General features: G+C 42.6%; 1 protein-coding gene across 1 annotated transcript in view; it reads right to left on the bottom strand.

Annotated features, from left to right (window-relative positions):
- Positions 1-26813, bottom strand: part of antxr2a (ANTXR cell adhesion molecule 2a) — a 307229-nt gene that overhangs the window by 142081 nt on the left and 138335 nt on the right. The window contains exons 11-12 of the mRNA XM_068038944.1: positions 20131-20209; positions 404-499 (exon numbers count right to left, since the gene is read on the bottom strand). Coding sequence (XP_067895045.1) covers positions 404-499; positions 20131-20209 — 175 coding nt within the window. The remainder of the gene's footprint in view (positions 1-403; positions 500-20130; positions 20210-26813) is intronic.

Raw genomic sequence — 26813 nt, 5'->3', positions numbered from 1 at the left:
ATGAGAGCCTCCAAGTTAGCTGTTAGCATCATTGTTGATTTTGAGCTCAAAACAATTGGGTATGAAGCAAAGTAGACCAACAGAACCGCAGAATATTAAACTGTAGTACATTCAACTTATCAAACATGTGTAGAAGAATAATGTTTTATAAAATATGAGGTAGAAATGTATGTAGTTCAGAGTTGGTTTTGGCCTACAACTGGTACAACTACAAGTATGAAGCTCGTACTAAAGTTACAGCTTACATTTTTTAGAACTTTTTCAGCTTTGAGTTATTTGTGTTTGTTATATACAGAAATCTCACCTAATTCAATACGTCAAATACTGTTGAATATTGATGGTGAAAGCCAACTGAGTTTTAAAAACCATAAAAAGTCTTTCATTTGCATTTATTCATACTCACCACTTTGCAACAGAGAGGCCAGAACCACCAGAGCAATGCTAATCCCAGCAGTAGCAGTAAGGTGAATATGGCAATCAATACAGCTGTTCCATCAGACTGCAAAGGAAAAATAAGGCAGGAGATAAGGATCTATCCTTGGTCCCTTCCTAGTTCTCATCTACAAGTTGCCCCTCAGTGACATCATCCCAAAGCACAGCGTTAGTTTTCACATGAATGCTGATGACACCCAGTTCTACCTCACCACCATCTCTTTCGACTCCTCCACTGTAGCTAAACTATCAGACTGCTTATCCGACATCCAGTATTGGATGAGCAGAAATTTCCTCCAATTAAATATTGGGAAGACTTAAACCATTGTTTTTGGCCCCTGCTCCAAACTCCCTTCCTTAGCTACTGAATTCATCCCTCTCCCTGGCAACAGTCTGAGATTAAGTCAGTCTGTCTGCAACCTTGCTGACCCCGAGATGAGCTTCCAACCTTATATGCGTGGTATCACTAAAACCACCGATTTCTACCCCCATAACATCGATCTGTCTCAGCTCATCTGCTGCTGAAACCCTTATTTATGCCTTGACTATTCCCATGTACTCCTGGCTGGCGTCCTACATTCTACCCTCTGGACACTTGAGGTCATCCAAAATTTTGCTGCCCTTGTCTTAAGTTGCGCCAGGTCTTTTTCACCTATCACCCTTGTACTCGCTGATCTACTTTGGCGCCCGGTCGAGCAATATCCTGATTTTAAAATTCTTATCCTTGCTTTCAAATCCCTCCATGGCCTCACCCCTCCCTATCTCTGTGATCTCCTCCAGCCCCACAACCCTACAAGATTTCTGGCTTCTTGAGCATCCCCAAATTTAATCGCTCCACCTTTGGTGGCTGCGTCTTCAGTTGCCTAGGCTATAAACTCTGGAATTCCCTCCCTTCACCTCTCCGCCTCTCGACCTCATGTTTCTCTTTTAAGACACCCCTTAAAATCTATCTCTTTGACCAGGTTTTTGGTCATTTGACCTAATGTCTCCTTTGCCAGCTCTAATGAAGGTCACAGACCTGAAACATTAATTCTTTTTCACTCTCCACTGATGCTGCCAGAGCTGCTGAGTATTTCCAGCACTTTCTGTTTTTATTTAACGTCTCCTTATGTGGCTCGGTCTCATATTTTGTTTCATAATGCTCCTGTGAAGTGCCTTGGGATGTTTTATTACATTAAAGGCACTAGATAATATAAGTTATTGTTGTTAATGTCTACAATGCAATTCAAAGGAGCCAGATCTTACAAATATTGTGAATCGTATGGTTTGTCTGCTACTTTGCATTTAAATCCAACTGATTTTAAGTTATCTAATTTGTACAGGAAAAAAATCAGAACAGAATAACAGCAAAGGAATAATTCTTAAACTTGTGCTCGAGAATGTAGACAGCACAGACACAAAAATGTCGCAAGCAAGCTTGAGAAATGATGAAAAATGCAAATGGATGAGGAAAAGGAGGGAGGGGCAGTTTATAATGATGTCAAACATTTTATTTTAATCACATAATGCAAAGGCACTAAAAAGTTTTCTCAAAGTGTAGCATATCAGATTTTAAATTCTAAATCTCTTATGATGAATTCACCGTCATGTTAGTCTTTTGATCGTGTTTTACATCTGTCAGGTAACTTCTATTGATTTATGTTGGACCCCTAAATCCTTTAGCTCAGCTCCCACAGATTCTTTTCTACTCAGATGATAGTCTCAGTTTTAATTCTTACATTCAGACAGTACTATCTCTCACATAATTATGCTAAATTCCATCTGCCATCATTCTGGACACTTTGTTAATCTGTGTCCATTTGCAATTTTGTCTCTCTTCTTCATCGTTCAACATAGGCGAGAGATTAGTCCGGTTCCATTTACGGGCCCAGACACGCGTTGCCAAACCAGCACACATCGCACCAAGATGGAAACTGATGCTGGTCGAGCTTCCACAGACTGCTCACCTGAGTGGAGACACCAATGTCAGGTCGCTTGCCTCCCTAGCAGCAGCCCTTGGATAGGTCCTAGAACAGGGGACTAGAATGGGCTATGATGCGGGGCGAGGGGGATCGTAGATCCGAGAATCTTCATTAGCCACGCAGAGTGATTTGGATACCAGAAAAATGGCCAACATTTGGGAGGAGGGAAATGTAGTTCTGGAGTGGCCTTTCAGTGTAGTTAGTTCAGTATTTAAACCATTGTAAGGTGGCAAAGCGAGCAGCAGTCTAGGCTGTCACTGGAGCAACAACAGCTAACTTATCCACCCTGAGTTCTATTAACATTTCAGAACCAATTCCTTTTGCAAACTTATCTCTAACAATTATTCCACATCCTCCTCTAGTGCACCTGCATTCTCGCATCCACCATTATTTGTATAAACCAATGCAAAATATTTAATATCTCTATCATACTGTCATTCTCCATAAATAGCTTCCCATTCCACTCCAGACCAATCCTACCCTCCTTTTAAAACTATTAATATGTTTTGTTATATTTTTATAAAGCCCTTATAATTTCCATTTATATTGGCCCAGCTTTACCCTCACCCTTCAGCTTGAAAATGTTTTGTTTTTCAAGTTGTTGGAAATGCAACCTTGTAATGGCATGGCAAAGGCAACAGGCATCTGGGACCTTGGTGAACCAATAGGACCAACAGACTATCTCCTTCACCAATGAGATTTAAGGATTGAGAAAGAAACAGCAGAATGATGGAAAGGGAAATAGGGGTGAATTAGAGTCAAATTAGTTACAGAAAGAGAAAAGAGAGGGAAAGAAAGATTGGAAAAGGAGAGAAAGAGAAAAGAGACAGGAAGGAAAATTAAGATTTTAGCATTTTAAATTATAAATTTTTAAAATGTCCAACAATTTACTACCCTTAGATGTTGTCCATATGGTCTTGCAGAAAGCATTTGATAAGATTCTGCACAAGATATTATTAGCAAAGAGAAAGTACATAGAATTGAAGGAACCTTGTGTCATGGGTTGGTAATTGCTTGGGAGATAAGAGACAAGAAGTAAAGATAAAGGGAATGTACTCTGATGGCTGAGGAGGTGACAAGTGGTGTTCTTCAGGGTTCTGTACTGGGGTTTCAGCTTTTCACCTGTATACCAATGACCTAGATGAGTAAAGAATGGTGCATCCAAGTTTATAGATGACACTAAATTAGGAGGCATAGTAAATAGTGCATATGGGAGCAAAAAATTATAAAGGGACATAAATCAGATTAAGGGAAGGGGGCAAAACTATGTCAGATGGAGTTCACTGTGGGGTATTGTGAGGTCATCCACTGGATCCAAAATGAAACAAACCGGAATATTTTCTAAATGATGAGAAACCAAAAATTGCAGAGAAACAAAGGATTTGGGTGACCATGTACACGAGATGGAGCGATGACATAATATCATATGAACTCACAAATTAGGAACAGGAATAGGCCGCTCGGCCCTTCGAGCCCGCTCCGCCGTTCAGTAAAATCATGGCTGATCTGACTGTAACCTCAACTCCACATTCCCACCTACCCCCAATAACCTTTCACTCCCTTGCCTATCAAGAATTTATCTATCTCTGCCTTACAAAGATTTGAAGACTCTGCTTCCATTGCCTTTTGAGGAAGAGAGTTCCAAAGACTCACGACCCTGTGACAAATCATTTCTCCTCACCTTTGTCTTAAATGGACGACCCCTTATTTTTAAATAGTGATCCCTAGTTCTAGATTCTCCTACAAAAGAAACATCTTTTCCACATCCACCCTGTCAAGACCCCTCAGGATCTTATATGTTTCAATCAAGTCACCTCTTACTCTCCTAAACTCTAGTGGTTACAAGCCTAGCCTGTCCAGACTTTCCTCATAAGGCAACCTGCCCATTCCAGGTGTTAGTCTAGTAAACCTTCTCTGAACTGCTTCCAAAGCCTTTACGTCCTTCCTTAAATAAGGAGACCAATACTGTACACAGTTATCCAGATGTGGTCTCACCAATGCTCTGCAAACTGAAGCATAACCTCCCTAATTTTGTATTCAATTCCCCTCGCAATAAACAATAACATTCTGTTAGTTTTCCTAATTACTTTCTGCACCTGCACACTAACCTTCCGCGATTCACGCACTAGGACATGCAGATCCCTCTGCCTCTCAGAGCTCTGTAATCTCTCACCATTTAGATAATATGCTTCTTTTTTATTATTTCTGCCAAAATGGGCAATTTCACATTTTCCTACATTATACTCAATTGTCAGATCTTTGTCCACTCACTTAACCTATCTATATCCCTTTGTAGGGGATAGAGATAAATGGAAAAGACATGAGAAGGATTACATCCTACAGTGGATGGACACAGCCTAAATGATGATGATGATGTATGCAAATCACTAAAACCATGTACAAAATTAATCAAAAATACTGGTCTTTATCTCAAGTTGGCTAGAAGAAGTGATGTTTCAGTCATAGGTGCTTTGGTCAGATTCCATCTGGAGTACTGTGTTCAGGTTGGGGCACTGAATCTCAGGAAGCATATATTAGTCTTGGAGGAGTGTGGCACAGATTCACAAGATTTATACCAGGGCTTGAAGGGTTAAATTATGAGATCTGGTTGCATAAACTTTGCTTATGTACTCCTGAGTTAGAAGGCTTGATGGGAGATCAATCTGATGTCTTTAAAATGATAAAGCATTTTGTTACAGACAGGTGGTAAAGGGTGTGTGTGGTTTCCGCTGTTTATCTCCCAACTAACTGCAATCATGTTTTGTCTAAAATGATGAATTAGCCAGAGTGTTTTTAGTGTCAAATAAACAGACAATGGACAGGTTTTCATGTAGGTAAAACAAAAGATAACTATTTTTATAAAATTCCTGAAATGGTCACAACCTCACTCACGCACACATTCACTCACATACGCCGACACAAGAATAGATAAATAGAGAGGTAAAGGGTCAGCAGTTTAAAGTGAAGTAGGTGTTCATGGTTTACAATAAACCTGTTGCATCTTCTAAGGGGTACATTCTTTTTCAAAGGTGCAGGCCTAGGTGTTTGTAGTCTTGAACTTGTTGAAGTGTTGTAGATTTATGGTGGTTAAGATTTCAGATTGTAGGTGGTGGTCACTTTAAGTTCTCTGCTGCAGCAAGGTGAAGTGTGGAATTAGCAGCAGAGCTCCTTCCTTGCTTGGCTGGATCTCTTTTGCAGTCCCTCGTTGGACTGCTTTCTGTGATGTTGGCTTATCTTCACTCTCTCTTCAGAGGACTACCTTTTCAGGTCAAAATCGATCACATTACATTTTCTGTTAGTTGAAACTTGGCCTTCTCCCCTGGTGTGACCACATAATAGACCAGGATGTGGAATCCATGGCTATCTATTGATATCTGGATCAGTACTATTCTGTTATGATATGGCTATTTCACACCCCATTCATCCTGGTTTTGTATAAGATATTCATCCTGAGGGGGTGGGATGGGTTAAGACGGAAGGGCGGCACAGTGGCGCAGTGGTTAGCACCGCAGCCTCACAGCTCCAGCGACCCGGGTTCGATTCTGGGTACTGCCTGTGCGGAGTTTGCAAGTTCTCCCTGTGTCTGCGTGGGTTTTCTCCGGGTGCTCCGGTTTCCTCCCACAAGCCAAAAGACTTGCAGGTTGGTAGGTAAATTGCCATTATAAATTGTCACTAGTATAGGTAGGTGGTAGGGAAATACAGGGACAGGTGGGGATGTTTGATAGGAATATGGGATTAGTGTAGGATTAGTATAAATGGGTGGTTGATAGTCAGCACAGACTCGGTGGGCCGAAGGGCCTGTTTCAGTGCTGTATCTCTAATCTAAAAAAAAACCATTCAATTCAGGAATGGCTCTTAATGGTTTCAGGATGGGCATAGTTGACACCTCTTAGTCTATAATGTATGTTTTTGTCCTTTCAAAGCAGTGATGCAGTTTGTGAATAAACAAGCCAGATCATCTGACCTTCAAAGGTCATCTTGCAGCACACTGAAATTGACTTTTCCTTTAAAAAAAAGTGGACAAAGAGTCCATATTGAATAAAGTTGTATCTTAAAAGTTAGGAATAGGATATTTCTTTACAGGGCATAACAATTTTAATAGGATAAACTATTTCCTTTGGGGTGAATCAACAAGAAGAGGACATAATCTTGAAATTAGAGCTAAGCCACTTAGGAGTAAAATCAAGGAGTACTTTTTCCACACAGGTAGTGAGAATCTGGAACTCTCTAAGAAACTGTGGATGCAGGACGAACTTAAATTTTCAAGACTAACAGTAATAAATTATTGTCAGTTAAGGGATATGGAGCAAAGGTAGCGAAATGAAGCTGAGGTATAGATCAGCCTTGATCTAACTGAATGATAGAACAGGCTTGAGAGGCTAAATGGTCTTCTCCTGTTCCTCTGTTCCTGCACTGCCATCCCTTTGCCTATAATTTATAAATGTAGCCTGAACTCCACTAGCACAAAACTCTTACAAGGATCAAAATTTTAGTCACACTCTTCAACTAGTGCTTGCAGCGGTCTGCCTGAGAGCAGGTCCTCTGCTCTCTTTCTCCACTGAGAAGAGATGATCATGATTAGGGAAGAGAGTATATGAGGTAGTTTCCCATTGCCTTCCTCCGACAGGAACAGAAATTGAACCTATGCTGTTGATATTGTTCTGAACCACATGCTAACCATCTAGTCAACTGAGCTACCAGTCCCCCCTTCATCTAGTAGCTACAGAAAAAAAAGCTCTCCACAGCGATTGTCAGACTGATGCAATTGCAAGAAATATATGCTTGATTTTCTGGCTGCAATTTTCCTCAGCCTAATGCCCCATATGCACCTCCTTCTGCAGATAGGTGACTAGGCATCAATTTGGCACAATAGTGCATGCAAGGGTTACACTTTCCATTTGAATGGTGGCATAAGGTGTGATGACATAAATATGTTTGAAGGCCTGATTCACTACTTTTAATAAGCCCTCCAATCACAGCATGCCATGTTTTATGTAGCGCTGTACTAGTGAAAGCAAATCATTTGCAAGTCAGACTGGCCACACCAATAAGAGGTCACCGATCATATTGGCAAGCATTGTTGTTTACAGCTACCAAACAATGGCTGTGAAAGAAATACTTGCATTGATATAGCACCTTACATGACCACAGGATGTCCCCAAGTCCTTTCAAGCCACTAAAGTACTTCTGAAGTGTAGTCACTTTTGTAATGCAGGAAACGTGGAAGTCAGACTGTGGAAATGTTTCACAGGGTCCAGGTTAGCAGACACTATTACTAATGAACCCCGTATGCTGTAACAGCAAGTGCTGAACCAGTAAACTGTTGCCTTAAGCCTGCACATTCAGCTTCCTTCTTCATTTTTGTCCATCATTTCTTCATCCCTTACCCCTTCAGCCTTGGTAAAGACTGCTAATGAGCTGAGGTGTCTTTTGACAAGAAATCTGAGTGCAAATCTTGAAGTAAATTATAAGCTTGGAGTAGTTATAAATCTTGAAGTAAATTATAAGCTATATCTCTTGGGCCGGAAACAGCCAGCAGAACACCTTCATCTGCTAGCAGACTCCTGAATTAGCTGGGGAAAAAATTGAATTGGGGCAGGAAGCTGCATTTTCCAATCAGATTTGAAAGCCCAGTCCTCTTAAATTGGGTATCATTTATCAATCACCAGATGCTGCAATTTGAAATTCATTAAGAATCACTGATTGGTTGAAGTCTTTTAAATTGGACGCATGGATTCTACATTTTCCTGTCCCCGGTTGAGGGTGGTCAGCAGTGTTTAAGCGACTCCTCACTGTTGCTGCATTGATTGTGTTTCAGGCGAGTGTGTTTTAGAGTTGTCTTTGCAGACTGAGTGGTTTTCACTGACTCAGACTAACTTACCAGTGTAAAAGAAAATAAAGATATATTGATGCATAAATTTGTATTGTTAATGTTTAATGAAGAAAATGTACTACAGGAGCTGCTTAATGTGACAACATTATTTCTTCATGAATCTTCATTTATTTATTCATTCAACATCTCATAACATTAATTCCTGATTTTTATGTTCTGTAGTCATAACAGGCCGCTATGTTTTTATCAAAGAGAAAGATAGATCAAAAGTGACGTCATTTCAAGAGAAATGGAAAATTCCGTATTTCATTGCGAACATCAATGGAAAACTCACTTACTTGATTCATAAGCAGCTGTGTGGCAAAAGAATGCATGATTCAAAAACCCTATGAAGCAAATCATAGTGAAAAATATGGTAACTACACAGAAAAGCCGTAAGTAGATAAATTTTCTTAATTGGAATCATCAAGAAGAAAGCAGCAATGTTTACTAATGCTCTCCAAGTAGGTGATGCTGCTGTTAAGGTGAGCAATATCATTGCCCATGAAATATCTGTGTCTGTTAAACCATTTTCTAAGGGAGAATTTTTGAAGAACTGCATGCTAAAAGCTGCAGAAACAGTGACCGGAATCCTCTTGACTTATAAAAATCTTGGGTGTAGGATAATTTCCCAGTCCCGACCCCACTGGTGTCTAAGGACCACCCAACTGGTATGGGAGGTGGCCAGTTAACGTGCAGTCTCCAGCAGCCCCGTCTAAATTGGAACAATGGTCTGGTTCCAGAGTCGAGAGGTGCATTCAGCAGGGCCTGTTGACATGGCTGCCAGCTGTCTTCTCAATGTGGATGCAGCTGAGGGGCCGGCAGCAGGAACTTTAGCAGCGCAATGGAGGCACCTTCAGTAGGAGGGGCACGGCTCTATTGCATCAGGTTCAACAGTAGCAGAGATAACCGTCTCCATGAACTGACTACAATGGCATACCTTCTGCTGGGGATACATGAGATTGAGAGTTACTTCCAGCAAATGATTAGAAGTACTCAACTGTTACGCAGCTCGGACCACCAGCTATGCAGCCACCTCCAATGCATTGCCAGGCTCCTGACACAACAGGCGGCCCTTGCCTCTTGCTTCCCTCTATGAAAATGGCCATGAATTAAGGCCTTAACTGTCTTAATTGTCTGCCCGTCTCCCGTGGGCAGGTGGGTGGGTGGGTGGCCGAATCTGCTCACAGCCCACTGCTGGGAAATTCGCCCGGAGGCAGAACATGGGGCACCAACCAGACGTGCTGCTTTCTAAATTTGCACATACCTCCGCCTTCAAAACTGCTTTCAAGGGACTGGGAAAATTCCAGTCAGTGTGCCCAGCTAAGCAAAAATCTTTTGCAAATATCGATCTCTCAACAAATAGGATCTCTGAGAGAATCAATGATTTAGCTGACAACTCTGGGGCAAGGTAAAGTCCTTTGCCACTTTTTCAATTGCAATTGATGAAAGCACTGATGAAACTAATGTGGCTCAGCTTGCAGTATTTATTCATGGAGTTGGTGAGGATATTGTAGAACTGCTGCGAATGAAAGACACAACAGCAGCAAACAACCTTCAACAATTTGGTGCAGATTCTGGACAAACAGGACATGGATTGGAGAAGAGCTGCCACAGACAGTACACCTGCAATAGTGGGTGAGAAACCTGGAGCAAAGCAAAACTAAAGGGCAAATTGCAAAATATCAACCCAAACCAGCAATTTAGTCATTTTCACTACATTTTATATCAAGAAGCACCATGCAGTAAAACTTCCAAAATTAATCATGTTATGGTTATTAAAACTGTAAAATTTATTTGAGGTACACCTCTCAATCACTGGCAGTTAAGACAACTGTTGCCAAAATGTGAAGTTCACCATAGACTGCCCGAACAGTCTGCAATTCAACAGTTCAGTCAGGGAGCTGTGTTGAAGAGCATTTCTGGAACAACAGTGAGATCCAACTGTTCTTGAATGAGAAAGGGAAAATGTTACTGATTTATAGGACAATAAATGTCTTCAAGACCTTGCTTTTATGATTGATATTACAGAACCCATGGACTTGCTCAATGGAAGAATGCAGCGGCACAACCAAGCAGTTAAAGAACAACATAATAATTTGGAACTTTGAGATGAAGTTCCAACTATGAGAGAAGCAACTTTTCCTGAGTAGCGTGGAACATTTTCCTTGAAATCACAACGTGACACTTTTGGGACTCATTGTGATGATGCCACAGAATGGTACAAGGGAAAAATTGCTGAACTGAGGAAGGAATTTCAAGAATGATTCTCTAGCTTCATGAACAATGGAGGAGATTTACAATTTTAATAACATCATTTTCTGTCAATATGCATGATGTACCAGAGGAGCTCCAAAAGGAAGTCACTGAACTGCAGTGTGACACCCTGATAAAAGACATGTTTTCTGATATTGTTGTTACCAAATCATAGCAAAACCTGGCAGCAAATTAGCCCAACCTGATAGCCTTTACATCATGAATTCTTTCCATGCTTGGGAGCATAAAGCTGTGTAAACAAGTATTCTCCATCATGAATATCAACAAGACTGGACTATGTTCTCAACTTATTTTTTTTATATTTTATTCATTCATTGAATGTGGGCATCGCTGGCCAGGCCAGCATTTATTGCCCATCCCTAATTGCCCTTGCAGAAGGTGGTGGTGAGCTGCCATCTTGAAGCGCTGCAGTCCATGTGGGGTAAGTATACCCACAGTGCTGTTAGGAAGGGAGTTCCAGGATTTTGACACAGCGACAGTGAAGGAACGGCGATATAGTTCCAAGTCAGGATGGCGTGTGACTTGGAGGGGAACTTGCAGGTGATGGTGTTCCCATGCGTCTGCTGCCCTTCTCCTTCTAGGTGGAAGATGTCACGGGTTTGGAAGATGCTGTTGAAGGAGCCTTGTGGTGTTGTTGCAGTTCCTCCTGTATATGGTAAGCACTGCTGCCACTGTGCATCAGTGGTGGAAGGAGTGAATGTTTGTGGATGGGGTGCCAATCAAGTAGGCTGCTTTGTCCTGAAAAATGTTGAGCTTGAGTGTTGTTGAAGCTGCACCTATCCAGCCAGTGGAGGGTATGCCATCACACTCCTTACTTGTGCCTTGTTGATGGTTGACAGGCTTTGGGGAGTCAGGAGGTGGGTTACTTGCTGCAGAATTCCCAGCGTCTGACCTGCTTTTGTAGCCACAGTATCTATGTGGCTGCTCCAGTTCAGTTTCTGGTCAATGGTAGCCCCTAGGATGTTGATAGTGGGGGATTCAGCGATGGTAATACCATTGAATGTCAAGGGGAGATGGTTAGATTCTCTCTTGTTGGAGATGGTCATTGCCTGGCACTTGTGTGGCGCGAATGTTACTTGCCACTTATCAGCCTAAGCCTGGATATTGCCCAAGTCTTACTGCATTTCTACACGGACTGCATCAGTATCTGACGAGTCGCGAATGGTGTTGAACATTGTGCAATCATCAGCGAACATCCCCACTTCTGACCTTATGATTGAAGGAAGCAGCTGAAGATGGTTGGGCCTAGGACACTACCCTGAGGAACTCCTGCAGTGATGTTCTGGAGCTCAGATGATTGACCTCCAACAACTTTGTGACTCAAACCAGAATCTAGTGCACAAGATACCCAATGCCCAGTTAATCACTCCAAATACTGAGGCAATGGTTCAAGTCAAGTGGTTTCAGGCAACAGGCAGCAGCAGAAGTAAATACTTTTTATATAGTGCCTTTCATGTCCTCAGGACCTGCCAGAGCACTTTACATGCAATTCAATGCTTCTGAAGTGTAATCATGGTTGCAATATAGCAAATAAAATCTAAATCTATGAAAGTGCGAATATGTTTTATGTTTATCTATATCTATTTTAATACCTTTTGCTGAATTGGGAATGCACCAAGTGATAAGATATCGGATCGGGCACGCAATATAAAATGTGCTTGTTCCCCTGTGCGAAGTGTGTCTGTTCTCCTTTAAGGTGTCAAGAAAACCTGCTGTGCCAAATGACGAATTTTAATTCATCGGTTGGAAACTTTACATTAGACTTTTAATGAAAATAAATCATAGTTAATTTTGAAAAAAAATGACACTAAGATGGCCACCGCAATTTGCATCTTAAACACTCTGCATATTCCAAAGCATCCAACAGCAGACACATGTCTAATGAGCCTATACCCAAAAAAATGGCTTGCTCTATTGATTGAACTACCTGAGATTGCTTTCATTAACATGACATTCGAAGCCATCCTGGAAAATTAACATTGAAAGGACAAACCTCTCCAAATATAAATATTGGCATCCTGAGGCATGTGAGACTGAAATTCCTAATCTCGTTAAAAGATTCTGGAAAATACACTGAGGCAGTCATGTGACTGTCTAACCATCTCTGTGCAAGCTGGGAGTTTCCCTTGGACAAAGCAGACAAGCCAGTGACTTAATTTGTGCAAAAGCCAGAAGGGCTGTCTCTCTCACTCTCCAGAAGGCCTGGTGGGGCGTGCGAAGCCTAGCTGCCGATTGCTATACCCAAGACAAAGACAGCAGGCGAAGAAAGCCACTTACAATTCTGCCCCCAAGAAAACCCTGAACCAGGTGGGCCAGACACAAAGTGCCCTTCTGAAGACTTCAAAAGCACAACTTCAGCTGGAAGACAACGAATCACCCAACCGCACAGACTGTGTATTATAATTTTTATTTGTTCTGGACTTTAATCCAACCACAAATCTACTCCTCGTCACTCAGTAATCTATTTGTGAGTGTGTGCGGGAATTTGTAGCATAATTTTATTAATTTATTTCAATCAGGTTTTGATTGTTAAGTATAATAAACTCACCTCTTTTTTGTTTAAACTCAAGAAAACCTGTCTGTTTTTTTTTATGATCACAACAAAGGTAAAAGGTAAAACAGTCACTGAAGTGGTAAGCACATCCACTGTTTAAAAAAGGAATAAACTTTGTTGCAGTCAAATAAGAGGAAGAACAAGAGGGAAGCCTTGTGACCATTGAGACCCCTTCTCGCCTGGCTGTAACAAAGGTATAAACATTCAACAGTTAAGGAAACAGAGGTTCAGGTCAATCTTGGCCAAGGACCTTTGCAATGCATTGGTCAGTTTCAGAAGCACCCAGCACCTTCACAATTGTTCTGGACCTGTCATAAAACATGACAGCCCGAATGAGACATCTGGATAAACTCAATATACAGTTTTTAAACATTACAGTGCATTCCCGTAGCTTTGCTGAAGTAAACTGGAAAATGTTCTCATTTACAAGGGAGTATAATATCATGTAGTACAGAATGTATTAATTTGGCTGCTAAGGTACAGCTGTGTCCTATTAAGCTCATAAAGTCTAATTGTTGTTAAATAAACAGAAGCTCAGATTAATGAGAGTTTAATTGTTTGGTGAGGGAACCGTGTTTTTTTTTTAATTCATTCATGGGATGTGGGCGGCGCTGGCTAGGCCAGCATTTATTGCCCATCCCGAATTGCTTTTGAGAAGGTAGTGGTGAGCTACCTTCTTGAACCACTGGAGTCCATGTGGGGTAGGTACACCCACAGTGCTGTTAGAAAGGTGACCATAAGTCTTTAATTCCTCAACAGGCTGCAAGTTAGAACTGCGGGTGAAATATCTGGTTTTCCATTTCTGTAATGGAAAGTTAATTTTATTTACAAAAATGGAGCATTACAGAAAGCTTGCTGTTCCCAGGTGATCACGGTTAAAGCAGATCAACATGCCAAGTACTCCTAGTTTTCACGCTGCATTAGATTACACTCCTGCTCCATTTGTAGTAATTTAGTGCAACTTGAACAGCCAATGGCCCAGTTTAATGGTCAGTGGCAAAATGAAGACGCTCACCACTGACCTTGAAGAAAGATGCCCATAAAGATTTAGCAATATCTGTGCTGTAGATTTCGCCGCATTCCAGAGTTAGCTATAGGGGATCTTCAGCATCCAGCAACAATAGTGTCATCAAGCAGATAAAGCAGCCTATCACATTGAAGAATTCTCATAGCCATCAACTAGGAAATAAAAAGAACTAAATATCCTTCCCTTGTTAATCATTTTACAGGCAGAGAAATGAAGATTAGGACAGGCACATGGAATTAGACTGGAAGCATAAACATCAAATAAACATGAAAAGAAAAGAAAATGGAGAAATCTGACATTCCACAAATATCAAATTAGTTTTTCAGAGCCAGAGATGTTGTTCAGCAGTATTATGGCTTAGTATGCCATTAAACACCCAGTAACAATTCATTCAATGAGGTGTAACTTTTTCAAGAGTTTTTTCAGCAAGATTGACATGTAAAAAATTGAAGTGATTTTTAAGATTTCCATCTGTGGGGAGTTCAACGGCACACCCTGTGGAGGAGCAGGGAAACAATGACAGCAACTTCTGGATTTCCACATTTAACTGCACAAGTGCAGACATCAGGCGATTGCCTTTGGCGTATTGTCTGAGGCAGCAAAGGTTCAGGCCGTACCTCAGGATCAGGCCATACTGGTTCACAGAGGTTTGGCTTGAGCAGCAACACTGGCTGAACTTCCTAGGGTAAGACCAGTGGAGCTGCTGATGACCCATTTCTGACAGCAGGGGAAGATCCAAAATAGTACGTGCAACTGCCAAAACCTTTGAGGTGACATTTAGACTCTTTGTAAATAATGGAGTAGATTTTCATCTTCACCTCCTGGGCAGTAATCTGGCATGGCAGATCGCCCACACTTCATAGAACCCACCCTATTTTCTCTCCATTTAGAGAATAATTTGCCTTTCTATTCTTCCGACCAAAATGGATAGCCTCGCATTTATCCACGTTAAACTCCATCTGCCAAATTTTAGACCAGTCACCTAACCTATCCATATCCATTTGTAAATTTCTTATTTTCTTATTGCAACTTACTATCCCACCTATTTTAGTGTCATCTGCAAATTTGGCTATAGTACCTTATATCCTTGCATCCAACTCATTAATATAGATTGCAAATAGTTGGGGCCCGAGGATCGAACCCTGTGGCACCCCACTAGTTACATCTTGCCAACCAGAAAAGGACCCATTTATCCCGACTCTCTGGCTAACCAACAGAAAACAATCGTCTATCCAAGCTAATAATTTGCCCCTAACCCCATGTGATCTTATCTTGTATTAGCTTTTTGTGCGGCACCTTATCAAATGCCTTCTGGAAGTCCAGATATACTACATCTACAGGATCCCCATTATCCACTTTACTTGTTACATCTTCGAAGAACTCTAGCAAATTAGTCAAACACGATTTACCCTTCATAAAACCATGCTGACTCTGATGGATTGCGCTTTGACTTTCTAAATACCCTGTTATTACTTCCTTAAAAACGGATTCTAACAATTTCCCAACGACAGATGTTAAACTAATTGGTCTATAGTTTCCTACTTTCTGCCTCCCTCCCTTTTTGAATAAGGCCGTTATATTAGCATTTTTCCAATCCACTGGAACCTTTCCCACATCCAGGGAATTTTGGAATATTATAACCAATGGATCCACTATCTCCATTGCCACTTCCTTTAAGACCCTAGGATGTAGGCCATCAGGCACTGGAGACTTGTCTACCTTCAATCCCAATAGTTTGCTCAGTACTTTTCCCTAGTCATGATGATGATTCTAAGTTCCTCCCTTTCTATAACCTCTGCATTACCTGGTACTATTGGATGGTACTAGTGTCCTCCACCGTGAAAACTGAGGCAAAATACTGATTTAGTGTCTCCGCCATTTTTGTGTTCCCCACTATTAACTCCCCAGTCACATCCTCCAAAGGACCGACACTCACTTTAGCTACTCTCTTCCCTTTTATATACTTATAGAAGCTTTTGCTATCTGTTTTTATATTTTGCATTCGTTTTCTTGCATAATTTACCTTGGCTCTTTTTATTACTTTTTTAGTAACCCTTTGTTGATCTTTAAAAGTTTCCCAATCTTCCAGCCTGCCACTGGCCTTTTTTGTCTTTATGTTATCCTTAACTTCCTTGCTTAGCCATAGATGTTTTTTCCCCCTCTTACAATCTTTCTTCCTCTCTGGAATATATTTTAGTTGGGAGGAATTGAATATCTCCTTAAACATCTGCCGCTGCTCATCAACTGTCCTACCCTTTAGTCTTCCTGCCTAGTCCACGAGGCGCAAATCTGCCCTCATGCCTATAAAATTACCTTTGTTTAACTCCAGAACGCTAGCGTGGGATTCCAGTTTTTCACCCTCAAACTGAATTTGAAATTCTAGCATGCTATGATCACTCTTCCCTAGAGGATTCTTAACTATGAGATCATTAATTAATCCCACCTCATTACACAATACCAAATCTAGAATAGCCTGCTCCCTGGTTGGTTCCACAACATATTGCTCCAATAAACAATCTCTAATACATTCAGTGAACTCTCCTTCGAGGCTACCCTTGCCAATGATTAATCCAGTCTATCTGCATATTAAGATCACCCATGATTATTGCCATACCTTTCTTACAAGCCCCCAGTATTTCCTGGTCTACACAGTGCCCCACTGTAGAACTACTGTTTGGGGACCTATAGATTACTCCCACCGGGGTCTTCTTTCCCTTGCTATTTCTTATTTCTACCCAGATAGATTCTACGTCTTGATCTCCAGTGCCTATATCATTTCTCACTACAACACTGATCTCTTCTTTTACTAACAAAGCTACACCACCTCCTTTTCCTTCCTGCCTATCCTTCCGAAACACTGAGTACCCTTGGATATTCAGTTCCCAAACCTGGTTTCCCTGCAACCACATCTCAGTAATCGCCACTAAATCATACCCATTCGTCTCTATTTGCACTGTTAACTCATTAATTTTATTCCGAATGCTTCGTGCATTCAGATACAAAGCTTTTAAGTTCATTCTATTATCAAATTTCCCTACTCTTGTACGATTCCTTGGTGCAATGTGACGTTCACCACCATCAACATCCTGGGGGTTACAACAGACCAGAAACTTAAAGGGACCACCCATATAAATACTGTGGCTACAAGACCAGGCCAGAGGCAGGGAATTCTGCAGCAAGTAACTCATCTCCTGACTCCCCAAAACCTGTTCACCATCTACAAGGCACAAGTCAGGAGTGTGATGGAATACTCCTCACTTGCCTGGATGAGTACAGATCCAACAACACTCAAGAAGCTCATAACCATTCAGGACAAGACAGCCCCCCTTGATTGGCACCCCATCTACCACCTTAAACATACACTCCTTCCACAGTGACAACAGTGTGTATCATCTACAAGATGCACTGCAAAAACTCGCCAAGGCTCCTTCAACAGCACCTTCCAAACCCACAACCTCTACCACCTCGAAGAAAAAGGACAGCAAATGCTTGGGAATACCACCACCTCCACGTTCCCCTCCAAGTCACACACCATCCTGACTTGGAAATATATCACTTTTCCTCCATTGTCGGTGAGTCAAAATTCTGGAACTCCCTCTCTAACAACATTGAGTCCTACTTACACCACATGGACTGCAGTGGTTCAAGAAGGTGGTACATCTCCACCTGCTCAAAGGCAATTATGGATGGGCAATAAATGCTGGCCTTGCCAGCGACATCCCCATCCCATGAACGAACAATGAAAAAAAAAACAATCACCAATGGCTGCCACCTGAAAAAGTGCAGACAGAAGCTACAATCTGAAATTATTGAACTCAATGTTGAGTTCAGAAGACTGTAAAGTGCCTAATCGAAAGAAGAGGTGCTGTAACTTGAGTTTACATTGAACTTCCTTGTAACAGCATAGGAGGCTAAAGATGCAGAAGTCAGTATGGGAGTAGGGAGGAGAATTAAAATGACAGGCTCCTGCAGTACCGCTCAAAAGAATATGCTGCTTTACGAGATCAGAAGCATCTCCTTTGAAGGCTACATAGTCTCCTTGTTTTTAAGTAAATACTGGGTTCATACAGTTGTCAAGTTGCAGACTTTTTGGTCAGATATTGTGTTTTTCTGGACAGTTTTGTTGTTCAATTCTTTTCTGAAGTATGACACAGGACATTAATGTGACAGAAAGTGTGATAGAGAAATGCAATGGCCAGGAATTATGCACTTGACATACTCAGGGTAAAATTCAACTTTGGTCAGGGTGGAAAATGTGCGGTAGTGCGTGGTGAGTTCAACAGGCAGCCAATTCCCTATCACCATTTTGCGTCCCTGTCAAAGTTGAATTTTATCCCCATCAGTTTTATATTATTAGCAAAGCTATGAAATATTACAGATAATGAGATGGATACAAACTTTATATTATTCTGATCTGTTCCTCTCACTAATTCAAACTTAGCAAATAAAGTAGCTTATTTCATATCTCAACGTTGATAGGATTCCCAATGAATAGTCACTAAAGCAAAGGGTTCAGTTAAGGGTTCTGATGAAAAGTTCATCAACCTGAAATACTGGGCCTGATTTTAACTCTAAGTGAATGGGTTTTGAGCTCATTAAAATCTCACCCACTTACTCTACTTCTCTCTCCACAGATGGTGCCAGACATGCTGTGTATTCCTAGCATTTTCTGCTTTTATTTCAGATTTCCAGCAGTATTTTGATTTTGTGTTAAGAGTTTCGTTGAAGGATTCACACACAGGCATTAACTGATCTCTTCTCTTTATGCTGATAGACCAGCCATGTATTTCCAACATTTTATGCTATATTTAAAACAAAAATTGAATTTACCTCAACATACAATCAGCAGCACCAAAATGGCAGTTCAAGGTGGGGATCGCATTGTTACATTGGTGCATTAATATTATTCCTACTACCTGCTGAAGTATTGTAGATTCCAGACAGTCTTATGGTAGTAATAGACTATCCAGTTTCATGAAATACTGGTCAAAATGGTCGTTAGGATTGAATTCACATTTGGCTCTGTGAACATCTGAACTTTGGTTGGGACTTTGTGGAGGTGGCAGGGCTCATGGCATGGGGCCGAAAAGGCAGGGGGAGCCTTTTCATGGCCCTCCCGGAGTGATCCTCCATTGTTCCGGAGGCAAAGTTTCTGGCGCTGGGATGTCCATCCTTTTAAAGACAGGGATCCCGCCTCGAGCTGTCAGCCAATCACAGGAGGTGAAGGTTTTGCCTGTGTGGGGGGGGGGGGGGGGGGTCCTCCGTGGGCCACAGATTGCCCATGGAGGAGGGACCACCCCCCCACCCAAGCCTGCCGGGAGTGCACCTCGTTTTACAAGGCACGCTCCTTGCGTGGCAGAGGCACCCACCACCGCTGGAAGAGGCCCTTAAGTGGCCATTAATAGGCCACTTAAGTGCCCCAAGTGGCCTGTGGATGGGTTGGCCATTGTCGGCCTATGCTGACCCCAGCAAAATCACGACGACAAGGCGGCGACGAGCCCTGCCACCACCCACCAACGCACCCCTGCCACCACCCTTCGCAATTCTATGGGCCCCCCACCTCCAACCCCGCCTCAGTTGGGCCCTTGAAGTCCAGCCCTTTCTGTGTGAGGAATAGACAGGGAAAAGGCTATTACGCCATGCAGTGCATGTCACTTCATTTTCATGCTTGCAAGCCTATAAACCTGCTGTGTGACTTACGCAAATCTATAATTAACATTTTGTTGGCAGCTCAGTTGCATAAAGTTGGTACAAGTGGCTTTTACACCTGTGCCAATAATATATCGATTTCAGTGTATTTTTTGACAGATATAGACAAGCAGTAAATGGTTTTGTTTTCAATATCATTTTAATACTGAATTGTATTGCAACATTGTGAAAATAAATGGTGTGATTAAGTTGGAATTAGAAAAATGTTGAAAAGAAGTTTTTAGAGCAATATTATATTTTATGCATGTAGTGTCGATTTCTGTTTGAATTGACTGAATAAATGAATCTCTTTACTTACGCAAGCCGTGGCAGTAATAGTAACTGAACTAGCGATGAATGACTGCCCATCAGTCAAACTCACCGAGACAGCCATTGTTCTGCAATAGAACAGAAATTAGTTATTTCTGGCTATTTCATAATCTAGCAAAGTACATAACTAATAAACTAATGGCAGGTTATAGATAGAACTGTATGCTTGCTAATTGAATACATATTGTTCATTTTTTCTGTATGTTTAGGTCATAGAATGTAATTCTACATTGGGGTAAGGAACTAATCCCACAATTGGTCATCCATGCCCTCATAAACCCATTAGCACTATTACACAGATCATACAGTAAACATTGATGTTTGTAAGATGTACTTTTAGAGGTTTGTCATTTGTTTAGATTTCAGAATTGATTGTAATTCTTTTATTTCTAATAATCATTAATGTACAAGAGATATAGTATCATGGATGCTATCCAGCACATGCTAATGCACAGACAAGATAAAAATACAGTGGCTAGAAATTGGTCCACACTATTTTTTGGCCATGGGGGTCGCAATTTACAACCTTCCCATTCCTGTTGCGGTGGAGGTAGGCAACACACAAATTTAGTGCTGCCTCCTCATTTACCTGATTGTAGCATTGGTGTGAGCAAGGCCTGCACAGCTGGCTGCCTGAGTGCTCAGCAGGGGAATGAACAACATGGCCTAATAGTATGTGACGCAGCCTGCCTTCTTTTCTTAAAGGCAGTCTGTCCCTCTTAAAAGGAGGTGGCACTAAATTATAGGAAGCTGCTGCTGAATGCTATTGCTGCAATTTGAAACAAGGAAACTTGAACATCAGGGCAGAGAGAGGATTTCAGGTTCAGTCAAATGAGTTGGGTAGATGAAACTTGCGTTCTGCCCACCTCGATTTGAATGCGTATGGGCAGGTTGCAAATCCCACATCCAAAATGTAGGGCAGACCAAATTTTAGCCCCATATGTCTCATTACTAGATTACCATAAAAAGATTTTAAAATGCATATTTTGTAAAGCAAAGCAATTAGGTAGGCAGGATGATGTTTGGCGATAGAAACTTAAAGGCATGGGCTGGTTTGGGCCAGTCAGCATGGATTTGTAAAAGGCCACTTGTGCTTGATCAACTTAACTGTATTATTTGAAGAAGTCACAGTGTAAGCAAAGGGAATGCTATAGATGTTGTATATACAGGTTTCCAGAAGGTAATTGATAAGGTGCCACATAAGGGGCTTGTCACAAAAGCTGAAGCATATGGTGAGTGTAATAATGTAGAAAGAGTATTGCTAAGGGATAGAAAGCTATGGATAGAGTTAATTGGATTTTGTTTTGATTGGCAGAAGTGGTGTGCTGGAGGGACTTTTGCTGCAATCTTGTTTTTCACTGATATGTGATTTGGAGATCGGCACAAGAAGTGTTTGCTGATAACAACCAAAAGATAGACATGCCAAACTTGAGGAAAAATACAAAAGACTACAGGAGGTCACAGAGGCAAGCTATTAGAGTGGGCAGCTAGGCTGCAGGTGCAGTTCAATGCAAAAAATGATGTATTTGAAAAGAATATAAAATTATATGAAAAAATAAGCTTAGAATAGATAGCTCCAGTTAAACAGTGCTACCCAATACTGTCCTTTCATTCCTGAAATCAAAGTCCGAATCCACCTCACACACAGGAGATATGCCTTCTCTCAGCAACTGTCCTGGTTTCTTAGCAAAATGTTCTTGCAGTCAGTGTGCACATTCGCATACACGTTATGGTCCTTTCCCCTGAATCCACCCATTTTTGAAAGCTGTCTGAGATGTCAGAAAGGCCATGGGCACCACTGATAACACTCATTCCTGTTTGCTCGACTTATAATCCTGAGATGCACAGATGAGCACAAATCTCACTACTAGTCTCAAGATGTAATATACCCTGTGATGGTGAAACCCTACAAATCATTTGCCAGAAATGTACAAATTAAACACTGTGGGACATATACCAGTAACAGCACATAATGCGCAGCCTACACCTAGAACTGGGAAAGCATTCTACGTCTGGGAGGCAGATGATGCAAGTAAACAATGCAGACACACCATCACTCCTCCAAGTTGTGCAGGCAAACTGACCCCTCTCTAAAACACCCTTAGAAAATGTAGAATAGTCATGGAGCAACCATGTTTATCTGTTTTGCCTTGTCCCACCATGAAGTGCATTAAAATGCACAACTATGACATAAATGCACCGTCACAAATTAGACAGATTTCTTTCAGAAATAACCTTTTGGGATACTGTATATGAGTAATTTGAGACATGACATGTGTAACTGAACAAGGTTTCCAAAGTTCTCCAGGGGATTTTCGTGAGTTGTTTCTGGGTCTGTTGTCGACCAATTGACATTGATTGATTGCTATGATTCGTCAACTAGTCTATTCTCCTTGTACCATGCAGTACCACAATGGTAGAATGCAAATTAGATGGATCTTGGTCTTTTTTTGCCCTGCAATTCTTATGTTCCAATGCAAATACCATATTGAGAACATTTATCACTATATCAAACTGATTTTTTTTTGATGCAGAAATGTTTTTCAATTCTGACCATGGCTGGAATCTTACACCACCCCAATGAGCGGGATAGTGGTGGGGGGGGGGGGGTGTAAAATGGAGCGGGAGGCACCGGGGGACCTTCCCAACCCACTCCCGCCTCTGCTGCCACTTTACACAGGGCGGCGGTGGAAAATGGCCCACCCACCCCAGGCCAATCAAGACCCTTAAGTGGCCTCTTAACGGCCACTTAAGGGCCTTCGCCCACCTCCACACGGATTTTACGCATGGCAAGCAGCCGTCCTGGAGCCGGGAAAAGCCACCTAACGAAATCAGGCGGCTTCTGAGAATCCCGGGGTGGCCCCCATGGTTGAGCACCCTGTGTCCGATGGAGAGCTGCCTCCACTACCCTAACCACCCCCAACATGCCCCCCCTTCCCCCAAAGTGACCACCCTTGCCTCGCTGGGGCCTGACTGATTACCCCCGGCAAGACAACCAAAACTTACCTTCCTTCCTAGCTCCCAGGCATCTTCCTTTCACACTTAAGGTGGCGCTGCTGGGACTAAGAGCTGCTGGCCTGCTGATTGGCCGGCAGCTCTGTTAGGCGCGACTTCCTACCTCAAGCAGGTGGCAGTCCCGCCTCACACCGATTGAGGCCCGAGGACCCGCAAAATACAGATCGGATCCCCAGGCAAGGCCGATGCAGACCCGCCACCGACTTTGCAGCCAGCTCCCATCCGCCTCGGGTAAAATTCCGTTCCATTTTTCTGTTTTAATTTGTAATCTATGTATTTGTAATAATTGTCTACTTCAGAGAGTTTTTTCAAAACCCATCCACTTTCACAGAGTTAAAATTGGGCCCATTTAAGAGAGTATTTGAATGCATTTTCCAGAGGAAGTGATTTTCAAAGCATAAACTATTAAAATTAGCCCAGTTGCTACTAATTTCACAGTATCATTCAGAGAGTGGGAGTATACTTTTCTGAGTTGAGGTTCAAGTATATTGATGGTAAAATACAGGAAACAATCCTTGCATCTGGTCTGCCTTGTATCTGAATTAAGGAGTATTAGATATCTTCATTCACTGAAAAGTGGAAAATCATTTAAAAATACAATTTCCTGTGTTTTTTTCAAAAATGGCATAACCTTTTAATCTTTCAGTCTATAATCCGAAGATGAATTTAGTTTTTTGTTCTGTAAATTCATCTGTTCAATCAACCGGGACAATTCTTCAAGTCCTCATTCCAGATGTAAGCCTTTTATTTTTGTTTTTTGTTTTAAATGGGGGTATATTTACACAAAAATATACATTTACACCTGTTACACAAAAAAGTAATATTCTAATGCACCGGTGTTACCCAATCAAGGTTATACACACACACTAATTTGTAAGGGCACATTTATATGACAAATTTGGACTCAGGATGAAGCAGTTTCCTTTTACACTGACACATCAGCTATAGTATAAATGACTCCCCATTCCAGAATCAAGGTGCAACCCAACACTTAACAGCAAAGTGGAATGAGAATTGCCCTTGCTTTCCCTCCATCATCATTGACAGAGTGGGCAGAATTTTAATTGGCAAGGCGGTAAGTCGAGTGCAGTTTGAATGTGGGCAGGGTGTTAAATCCCCCCAAAACACTAGCGTGACAGAAATCCAACAAGATCCCGCTCACTTCCAGCTTTTAACGGAGCATGTTCGGAGGTGCAGAGGAAATCCCTGCGAAGATTTCAGGTCTGTCATTTAAATATGCTCAGAGGCAATTAATTCTGAATTTAACCCAACATTCTGGCTTTAATACCCAGCACATGGGTTTCCTGAGCTGTGTGAAACTCATTTTGGTCAACTGGACAAGTGCACAGCTGGGATTGATGGCAGTGTCAAATTGACAGTCTGGAAAACCTTTAAACGCAATCTGCACAGTGCTTCCTTGCCTAGGTGAAAGGCTTTTGCTCACAGGACTTGTTCTGAGAGTGCGCTTCCACTGCTTTACAAATGATTTCCAACATTTTGGAAGCCATTTCTGCTAGTCTGGACTTTACTCAACTTGATCTGCACTTCCCTGCTGTCAGCCTCAATGCAGCATGGGAGCAGCTTCTGCAGCTCTACCTTGGACCTCCGATGAAGAACAAGAGCAGCAGGCACAGCACCAACAAAAAGCAGCAGCTGTCTCTGCCTTAGCCACACACTGCTCCACACGACATAGCAGATGGACATAGAGAGCTAAATTTCACCAGGAAGATGGGAAACAGGAGTTAGGTCTGTTTTCGGGTCAGGAACCTGCCTCCGGTGAAAAACTGATTAAAGTCACACTTTTCACACAGGTGAGCCCTTAAATGATATGGAGATGGGTTTCCTGTCCAATTAGAGCCAGTGGGGGGGGGCGAGAACGGAGGTGGGTCAGATGAAGTGTGGGTCTGATTTAGACACCATGGCAGCCATCACTGAGGCTGCTGGTTGTCCTGAGTGACTTATGTGCGGCTTCTGAAAAATATTTGCACTGCAGAGGGAAGTGAGATTAAGCAGGAGAGCCAGAGGCCTGGCACCCGGGGTGTGGCTGCCCCTCAAGCTAACCTTGATCTAATATTGGAGGCTGTGAGGGAGAGGAGGGAGGTCCTCTTCCTGGAGGATGGCAGGAGGAGGTCACCAGCTGAAATCAAAGAGGCCTGGATGCAGATCGCTGCCACCATCAGTGGCAGAAGCGAGATGAGACAAATTTGGATCCATTGCCATAAAAGTTTCAATGTCCTCATACATTCTGGCAAGGTGAGTGCAACCCGCAGCACTCCGGAAAGGTCTCAGGGCTTGCCCCCTTCAGCACCTGAGGAGCATCAGGGCACATGCTGCTCCTGAACATAGGATGGGTGTGCGCTCAGGGCACTTACTGACCACTCAGAATGGTTCACAGCCAGACAGCTGTTGAGGACCTGTCACCACTGAGACATGCAGCTCCTAATGCATAGGGACAGATCATTGGACAGAAGAGGACAGCAATGTCTTGTCTTGCTCACTTTTGGCCTGGCAGGAGAAACGTGCACACAATGCGAGGACGAGATCCTAGATGGGAGGAGAAGTGCCCTTCTTCTACCAAATTCCCTCAATGCAGCAGACAGCAATGGAGATAGCCAGTGCAAGAGAAGGCAGTCAACCTGACAAAATGGGAACTCCTGGTGGACCTGGTGATTACAGAGGGCAAAGTGGTCATTAAGGGAGTGCAGTGCACTCTACCCTGTCCAATAGCTTGTTGTGCACTGAGTAACATTAGATTGTCTCTCCTGGGCTAGCTCTTATCATCTCTTCATCTGCCTCCCACAGATGCAGTTGTCACCCCAAACACCCTCTCCCCCTCCCCCTCTGCAGGCCCAGAGTAGCCCAAAGAAGTGGAAGAAGAAGCACCATTACTCCTTATGAGCACAGCTCGGATACTCTTACCTCAGTGAGTCCCAAGTGAATGTGGATAGGGTGGCACAGTGATGATCACAGCACTAGTGGGCTCGAACAGGTGCCAGAGGCAGAGTGAGATATGGTCAATTCCCTTGGAGGAGGGAGGAGAGACACAGCCCTGCTCAGCTGGGCACAGATGCAGGGCCTTAGAAGTCACTGGAAAGGAGGCTCTACCTTGAACAGCAACTGGAGATATGATCCTGCACGTCAGAGTTCCCTGAAGTAGTGTGGGGTCATGGGCAGAGAATGGAGGAGTCGATCCAGCTGATTTGAGCCACAATGGCTCACGGCTATGAGCGTATGAGCTCCTCCATAGAGAGAATGGCTAACCACTTGGAGAGTCAAATGCAGCATCATTCGGAGTGCATGCAGGAACTGCACAGATGTCCACAGGATGCATGAGACACTGGGTAGTGTGGACCAGTCAGTGGCACTAGTGGCGTAGGATGGGTTGCCAGCTCATGTGCCCCTCACGTGGCATCCTCATCATCCTCGGCCTCCTTGGCCCTTTTAATTGAGTGGCCATCTGTGCAGCAGGGCCAAGTGATGGAGACTGCCCCTGCAATGGTGCAGGTGCAGCAGCCTCTGGAGATGCCCCCACGGGCACCTCCACAATAAACAAGATGGGTCAGAGGGGCTTGGTTGAAATGTTCCTGAATCAAGAAATCCTAACATTCATGGCATACTCACAAGCTTTTTGTGCCTAGCCATCTCTGTGCAGCCGGG

This window comes from Heterodontus francisci, chromosome 1, assembly GCF_036365525.1.
Source record: "Heterodontus francisci isolate sHetFra1 chromosome 1, sHetFra1.hap1, whole genome shotgun sequence".
Lineage (NCBI taxonomy): Eukaryota > Metazoa > Chordata > Chondrichthyes > Heterodontiformes > Heterodontidae > Heterodontus > Heterodontus francisci.
The sequence above is the reverse complement of the archived record's forward strand: the minus strand, read 5'-3'. Positions and strand labels throughout refer to the sequence as shown.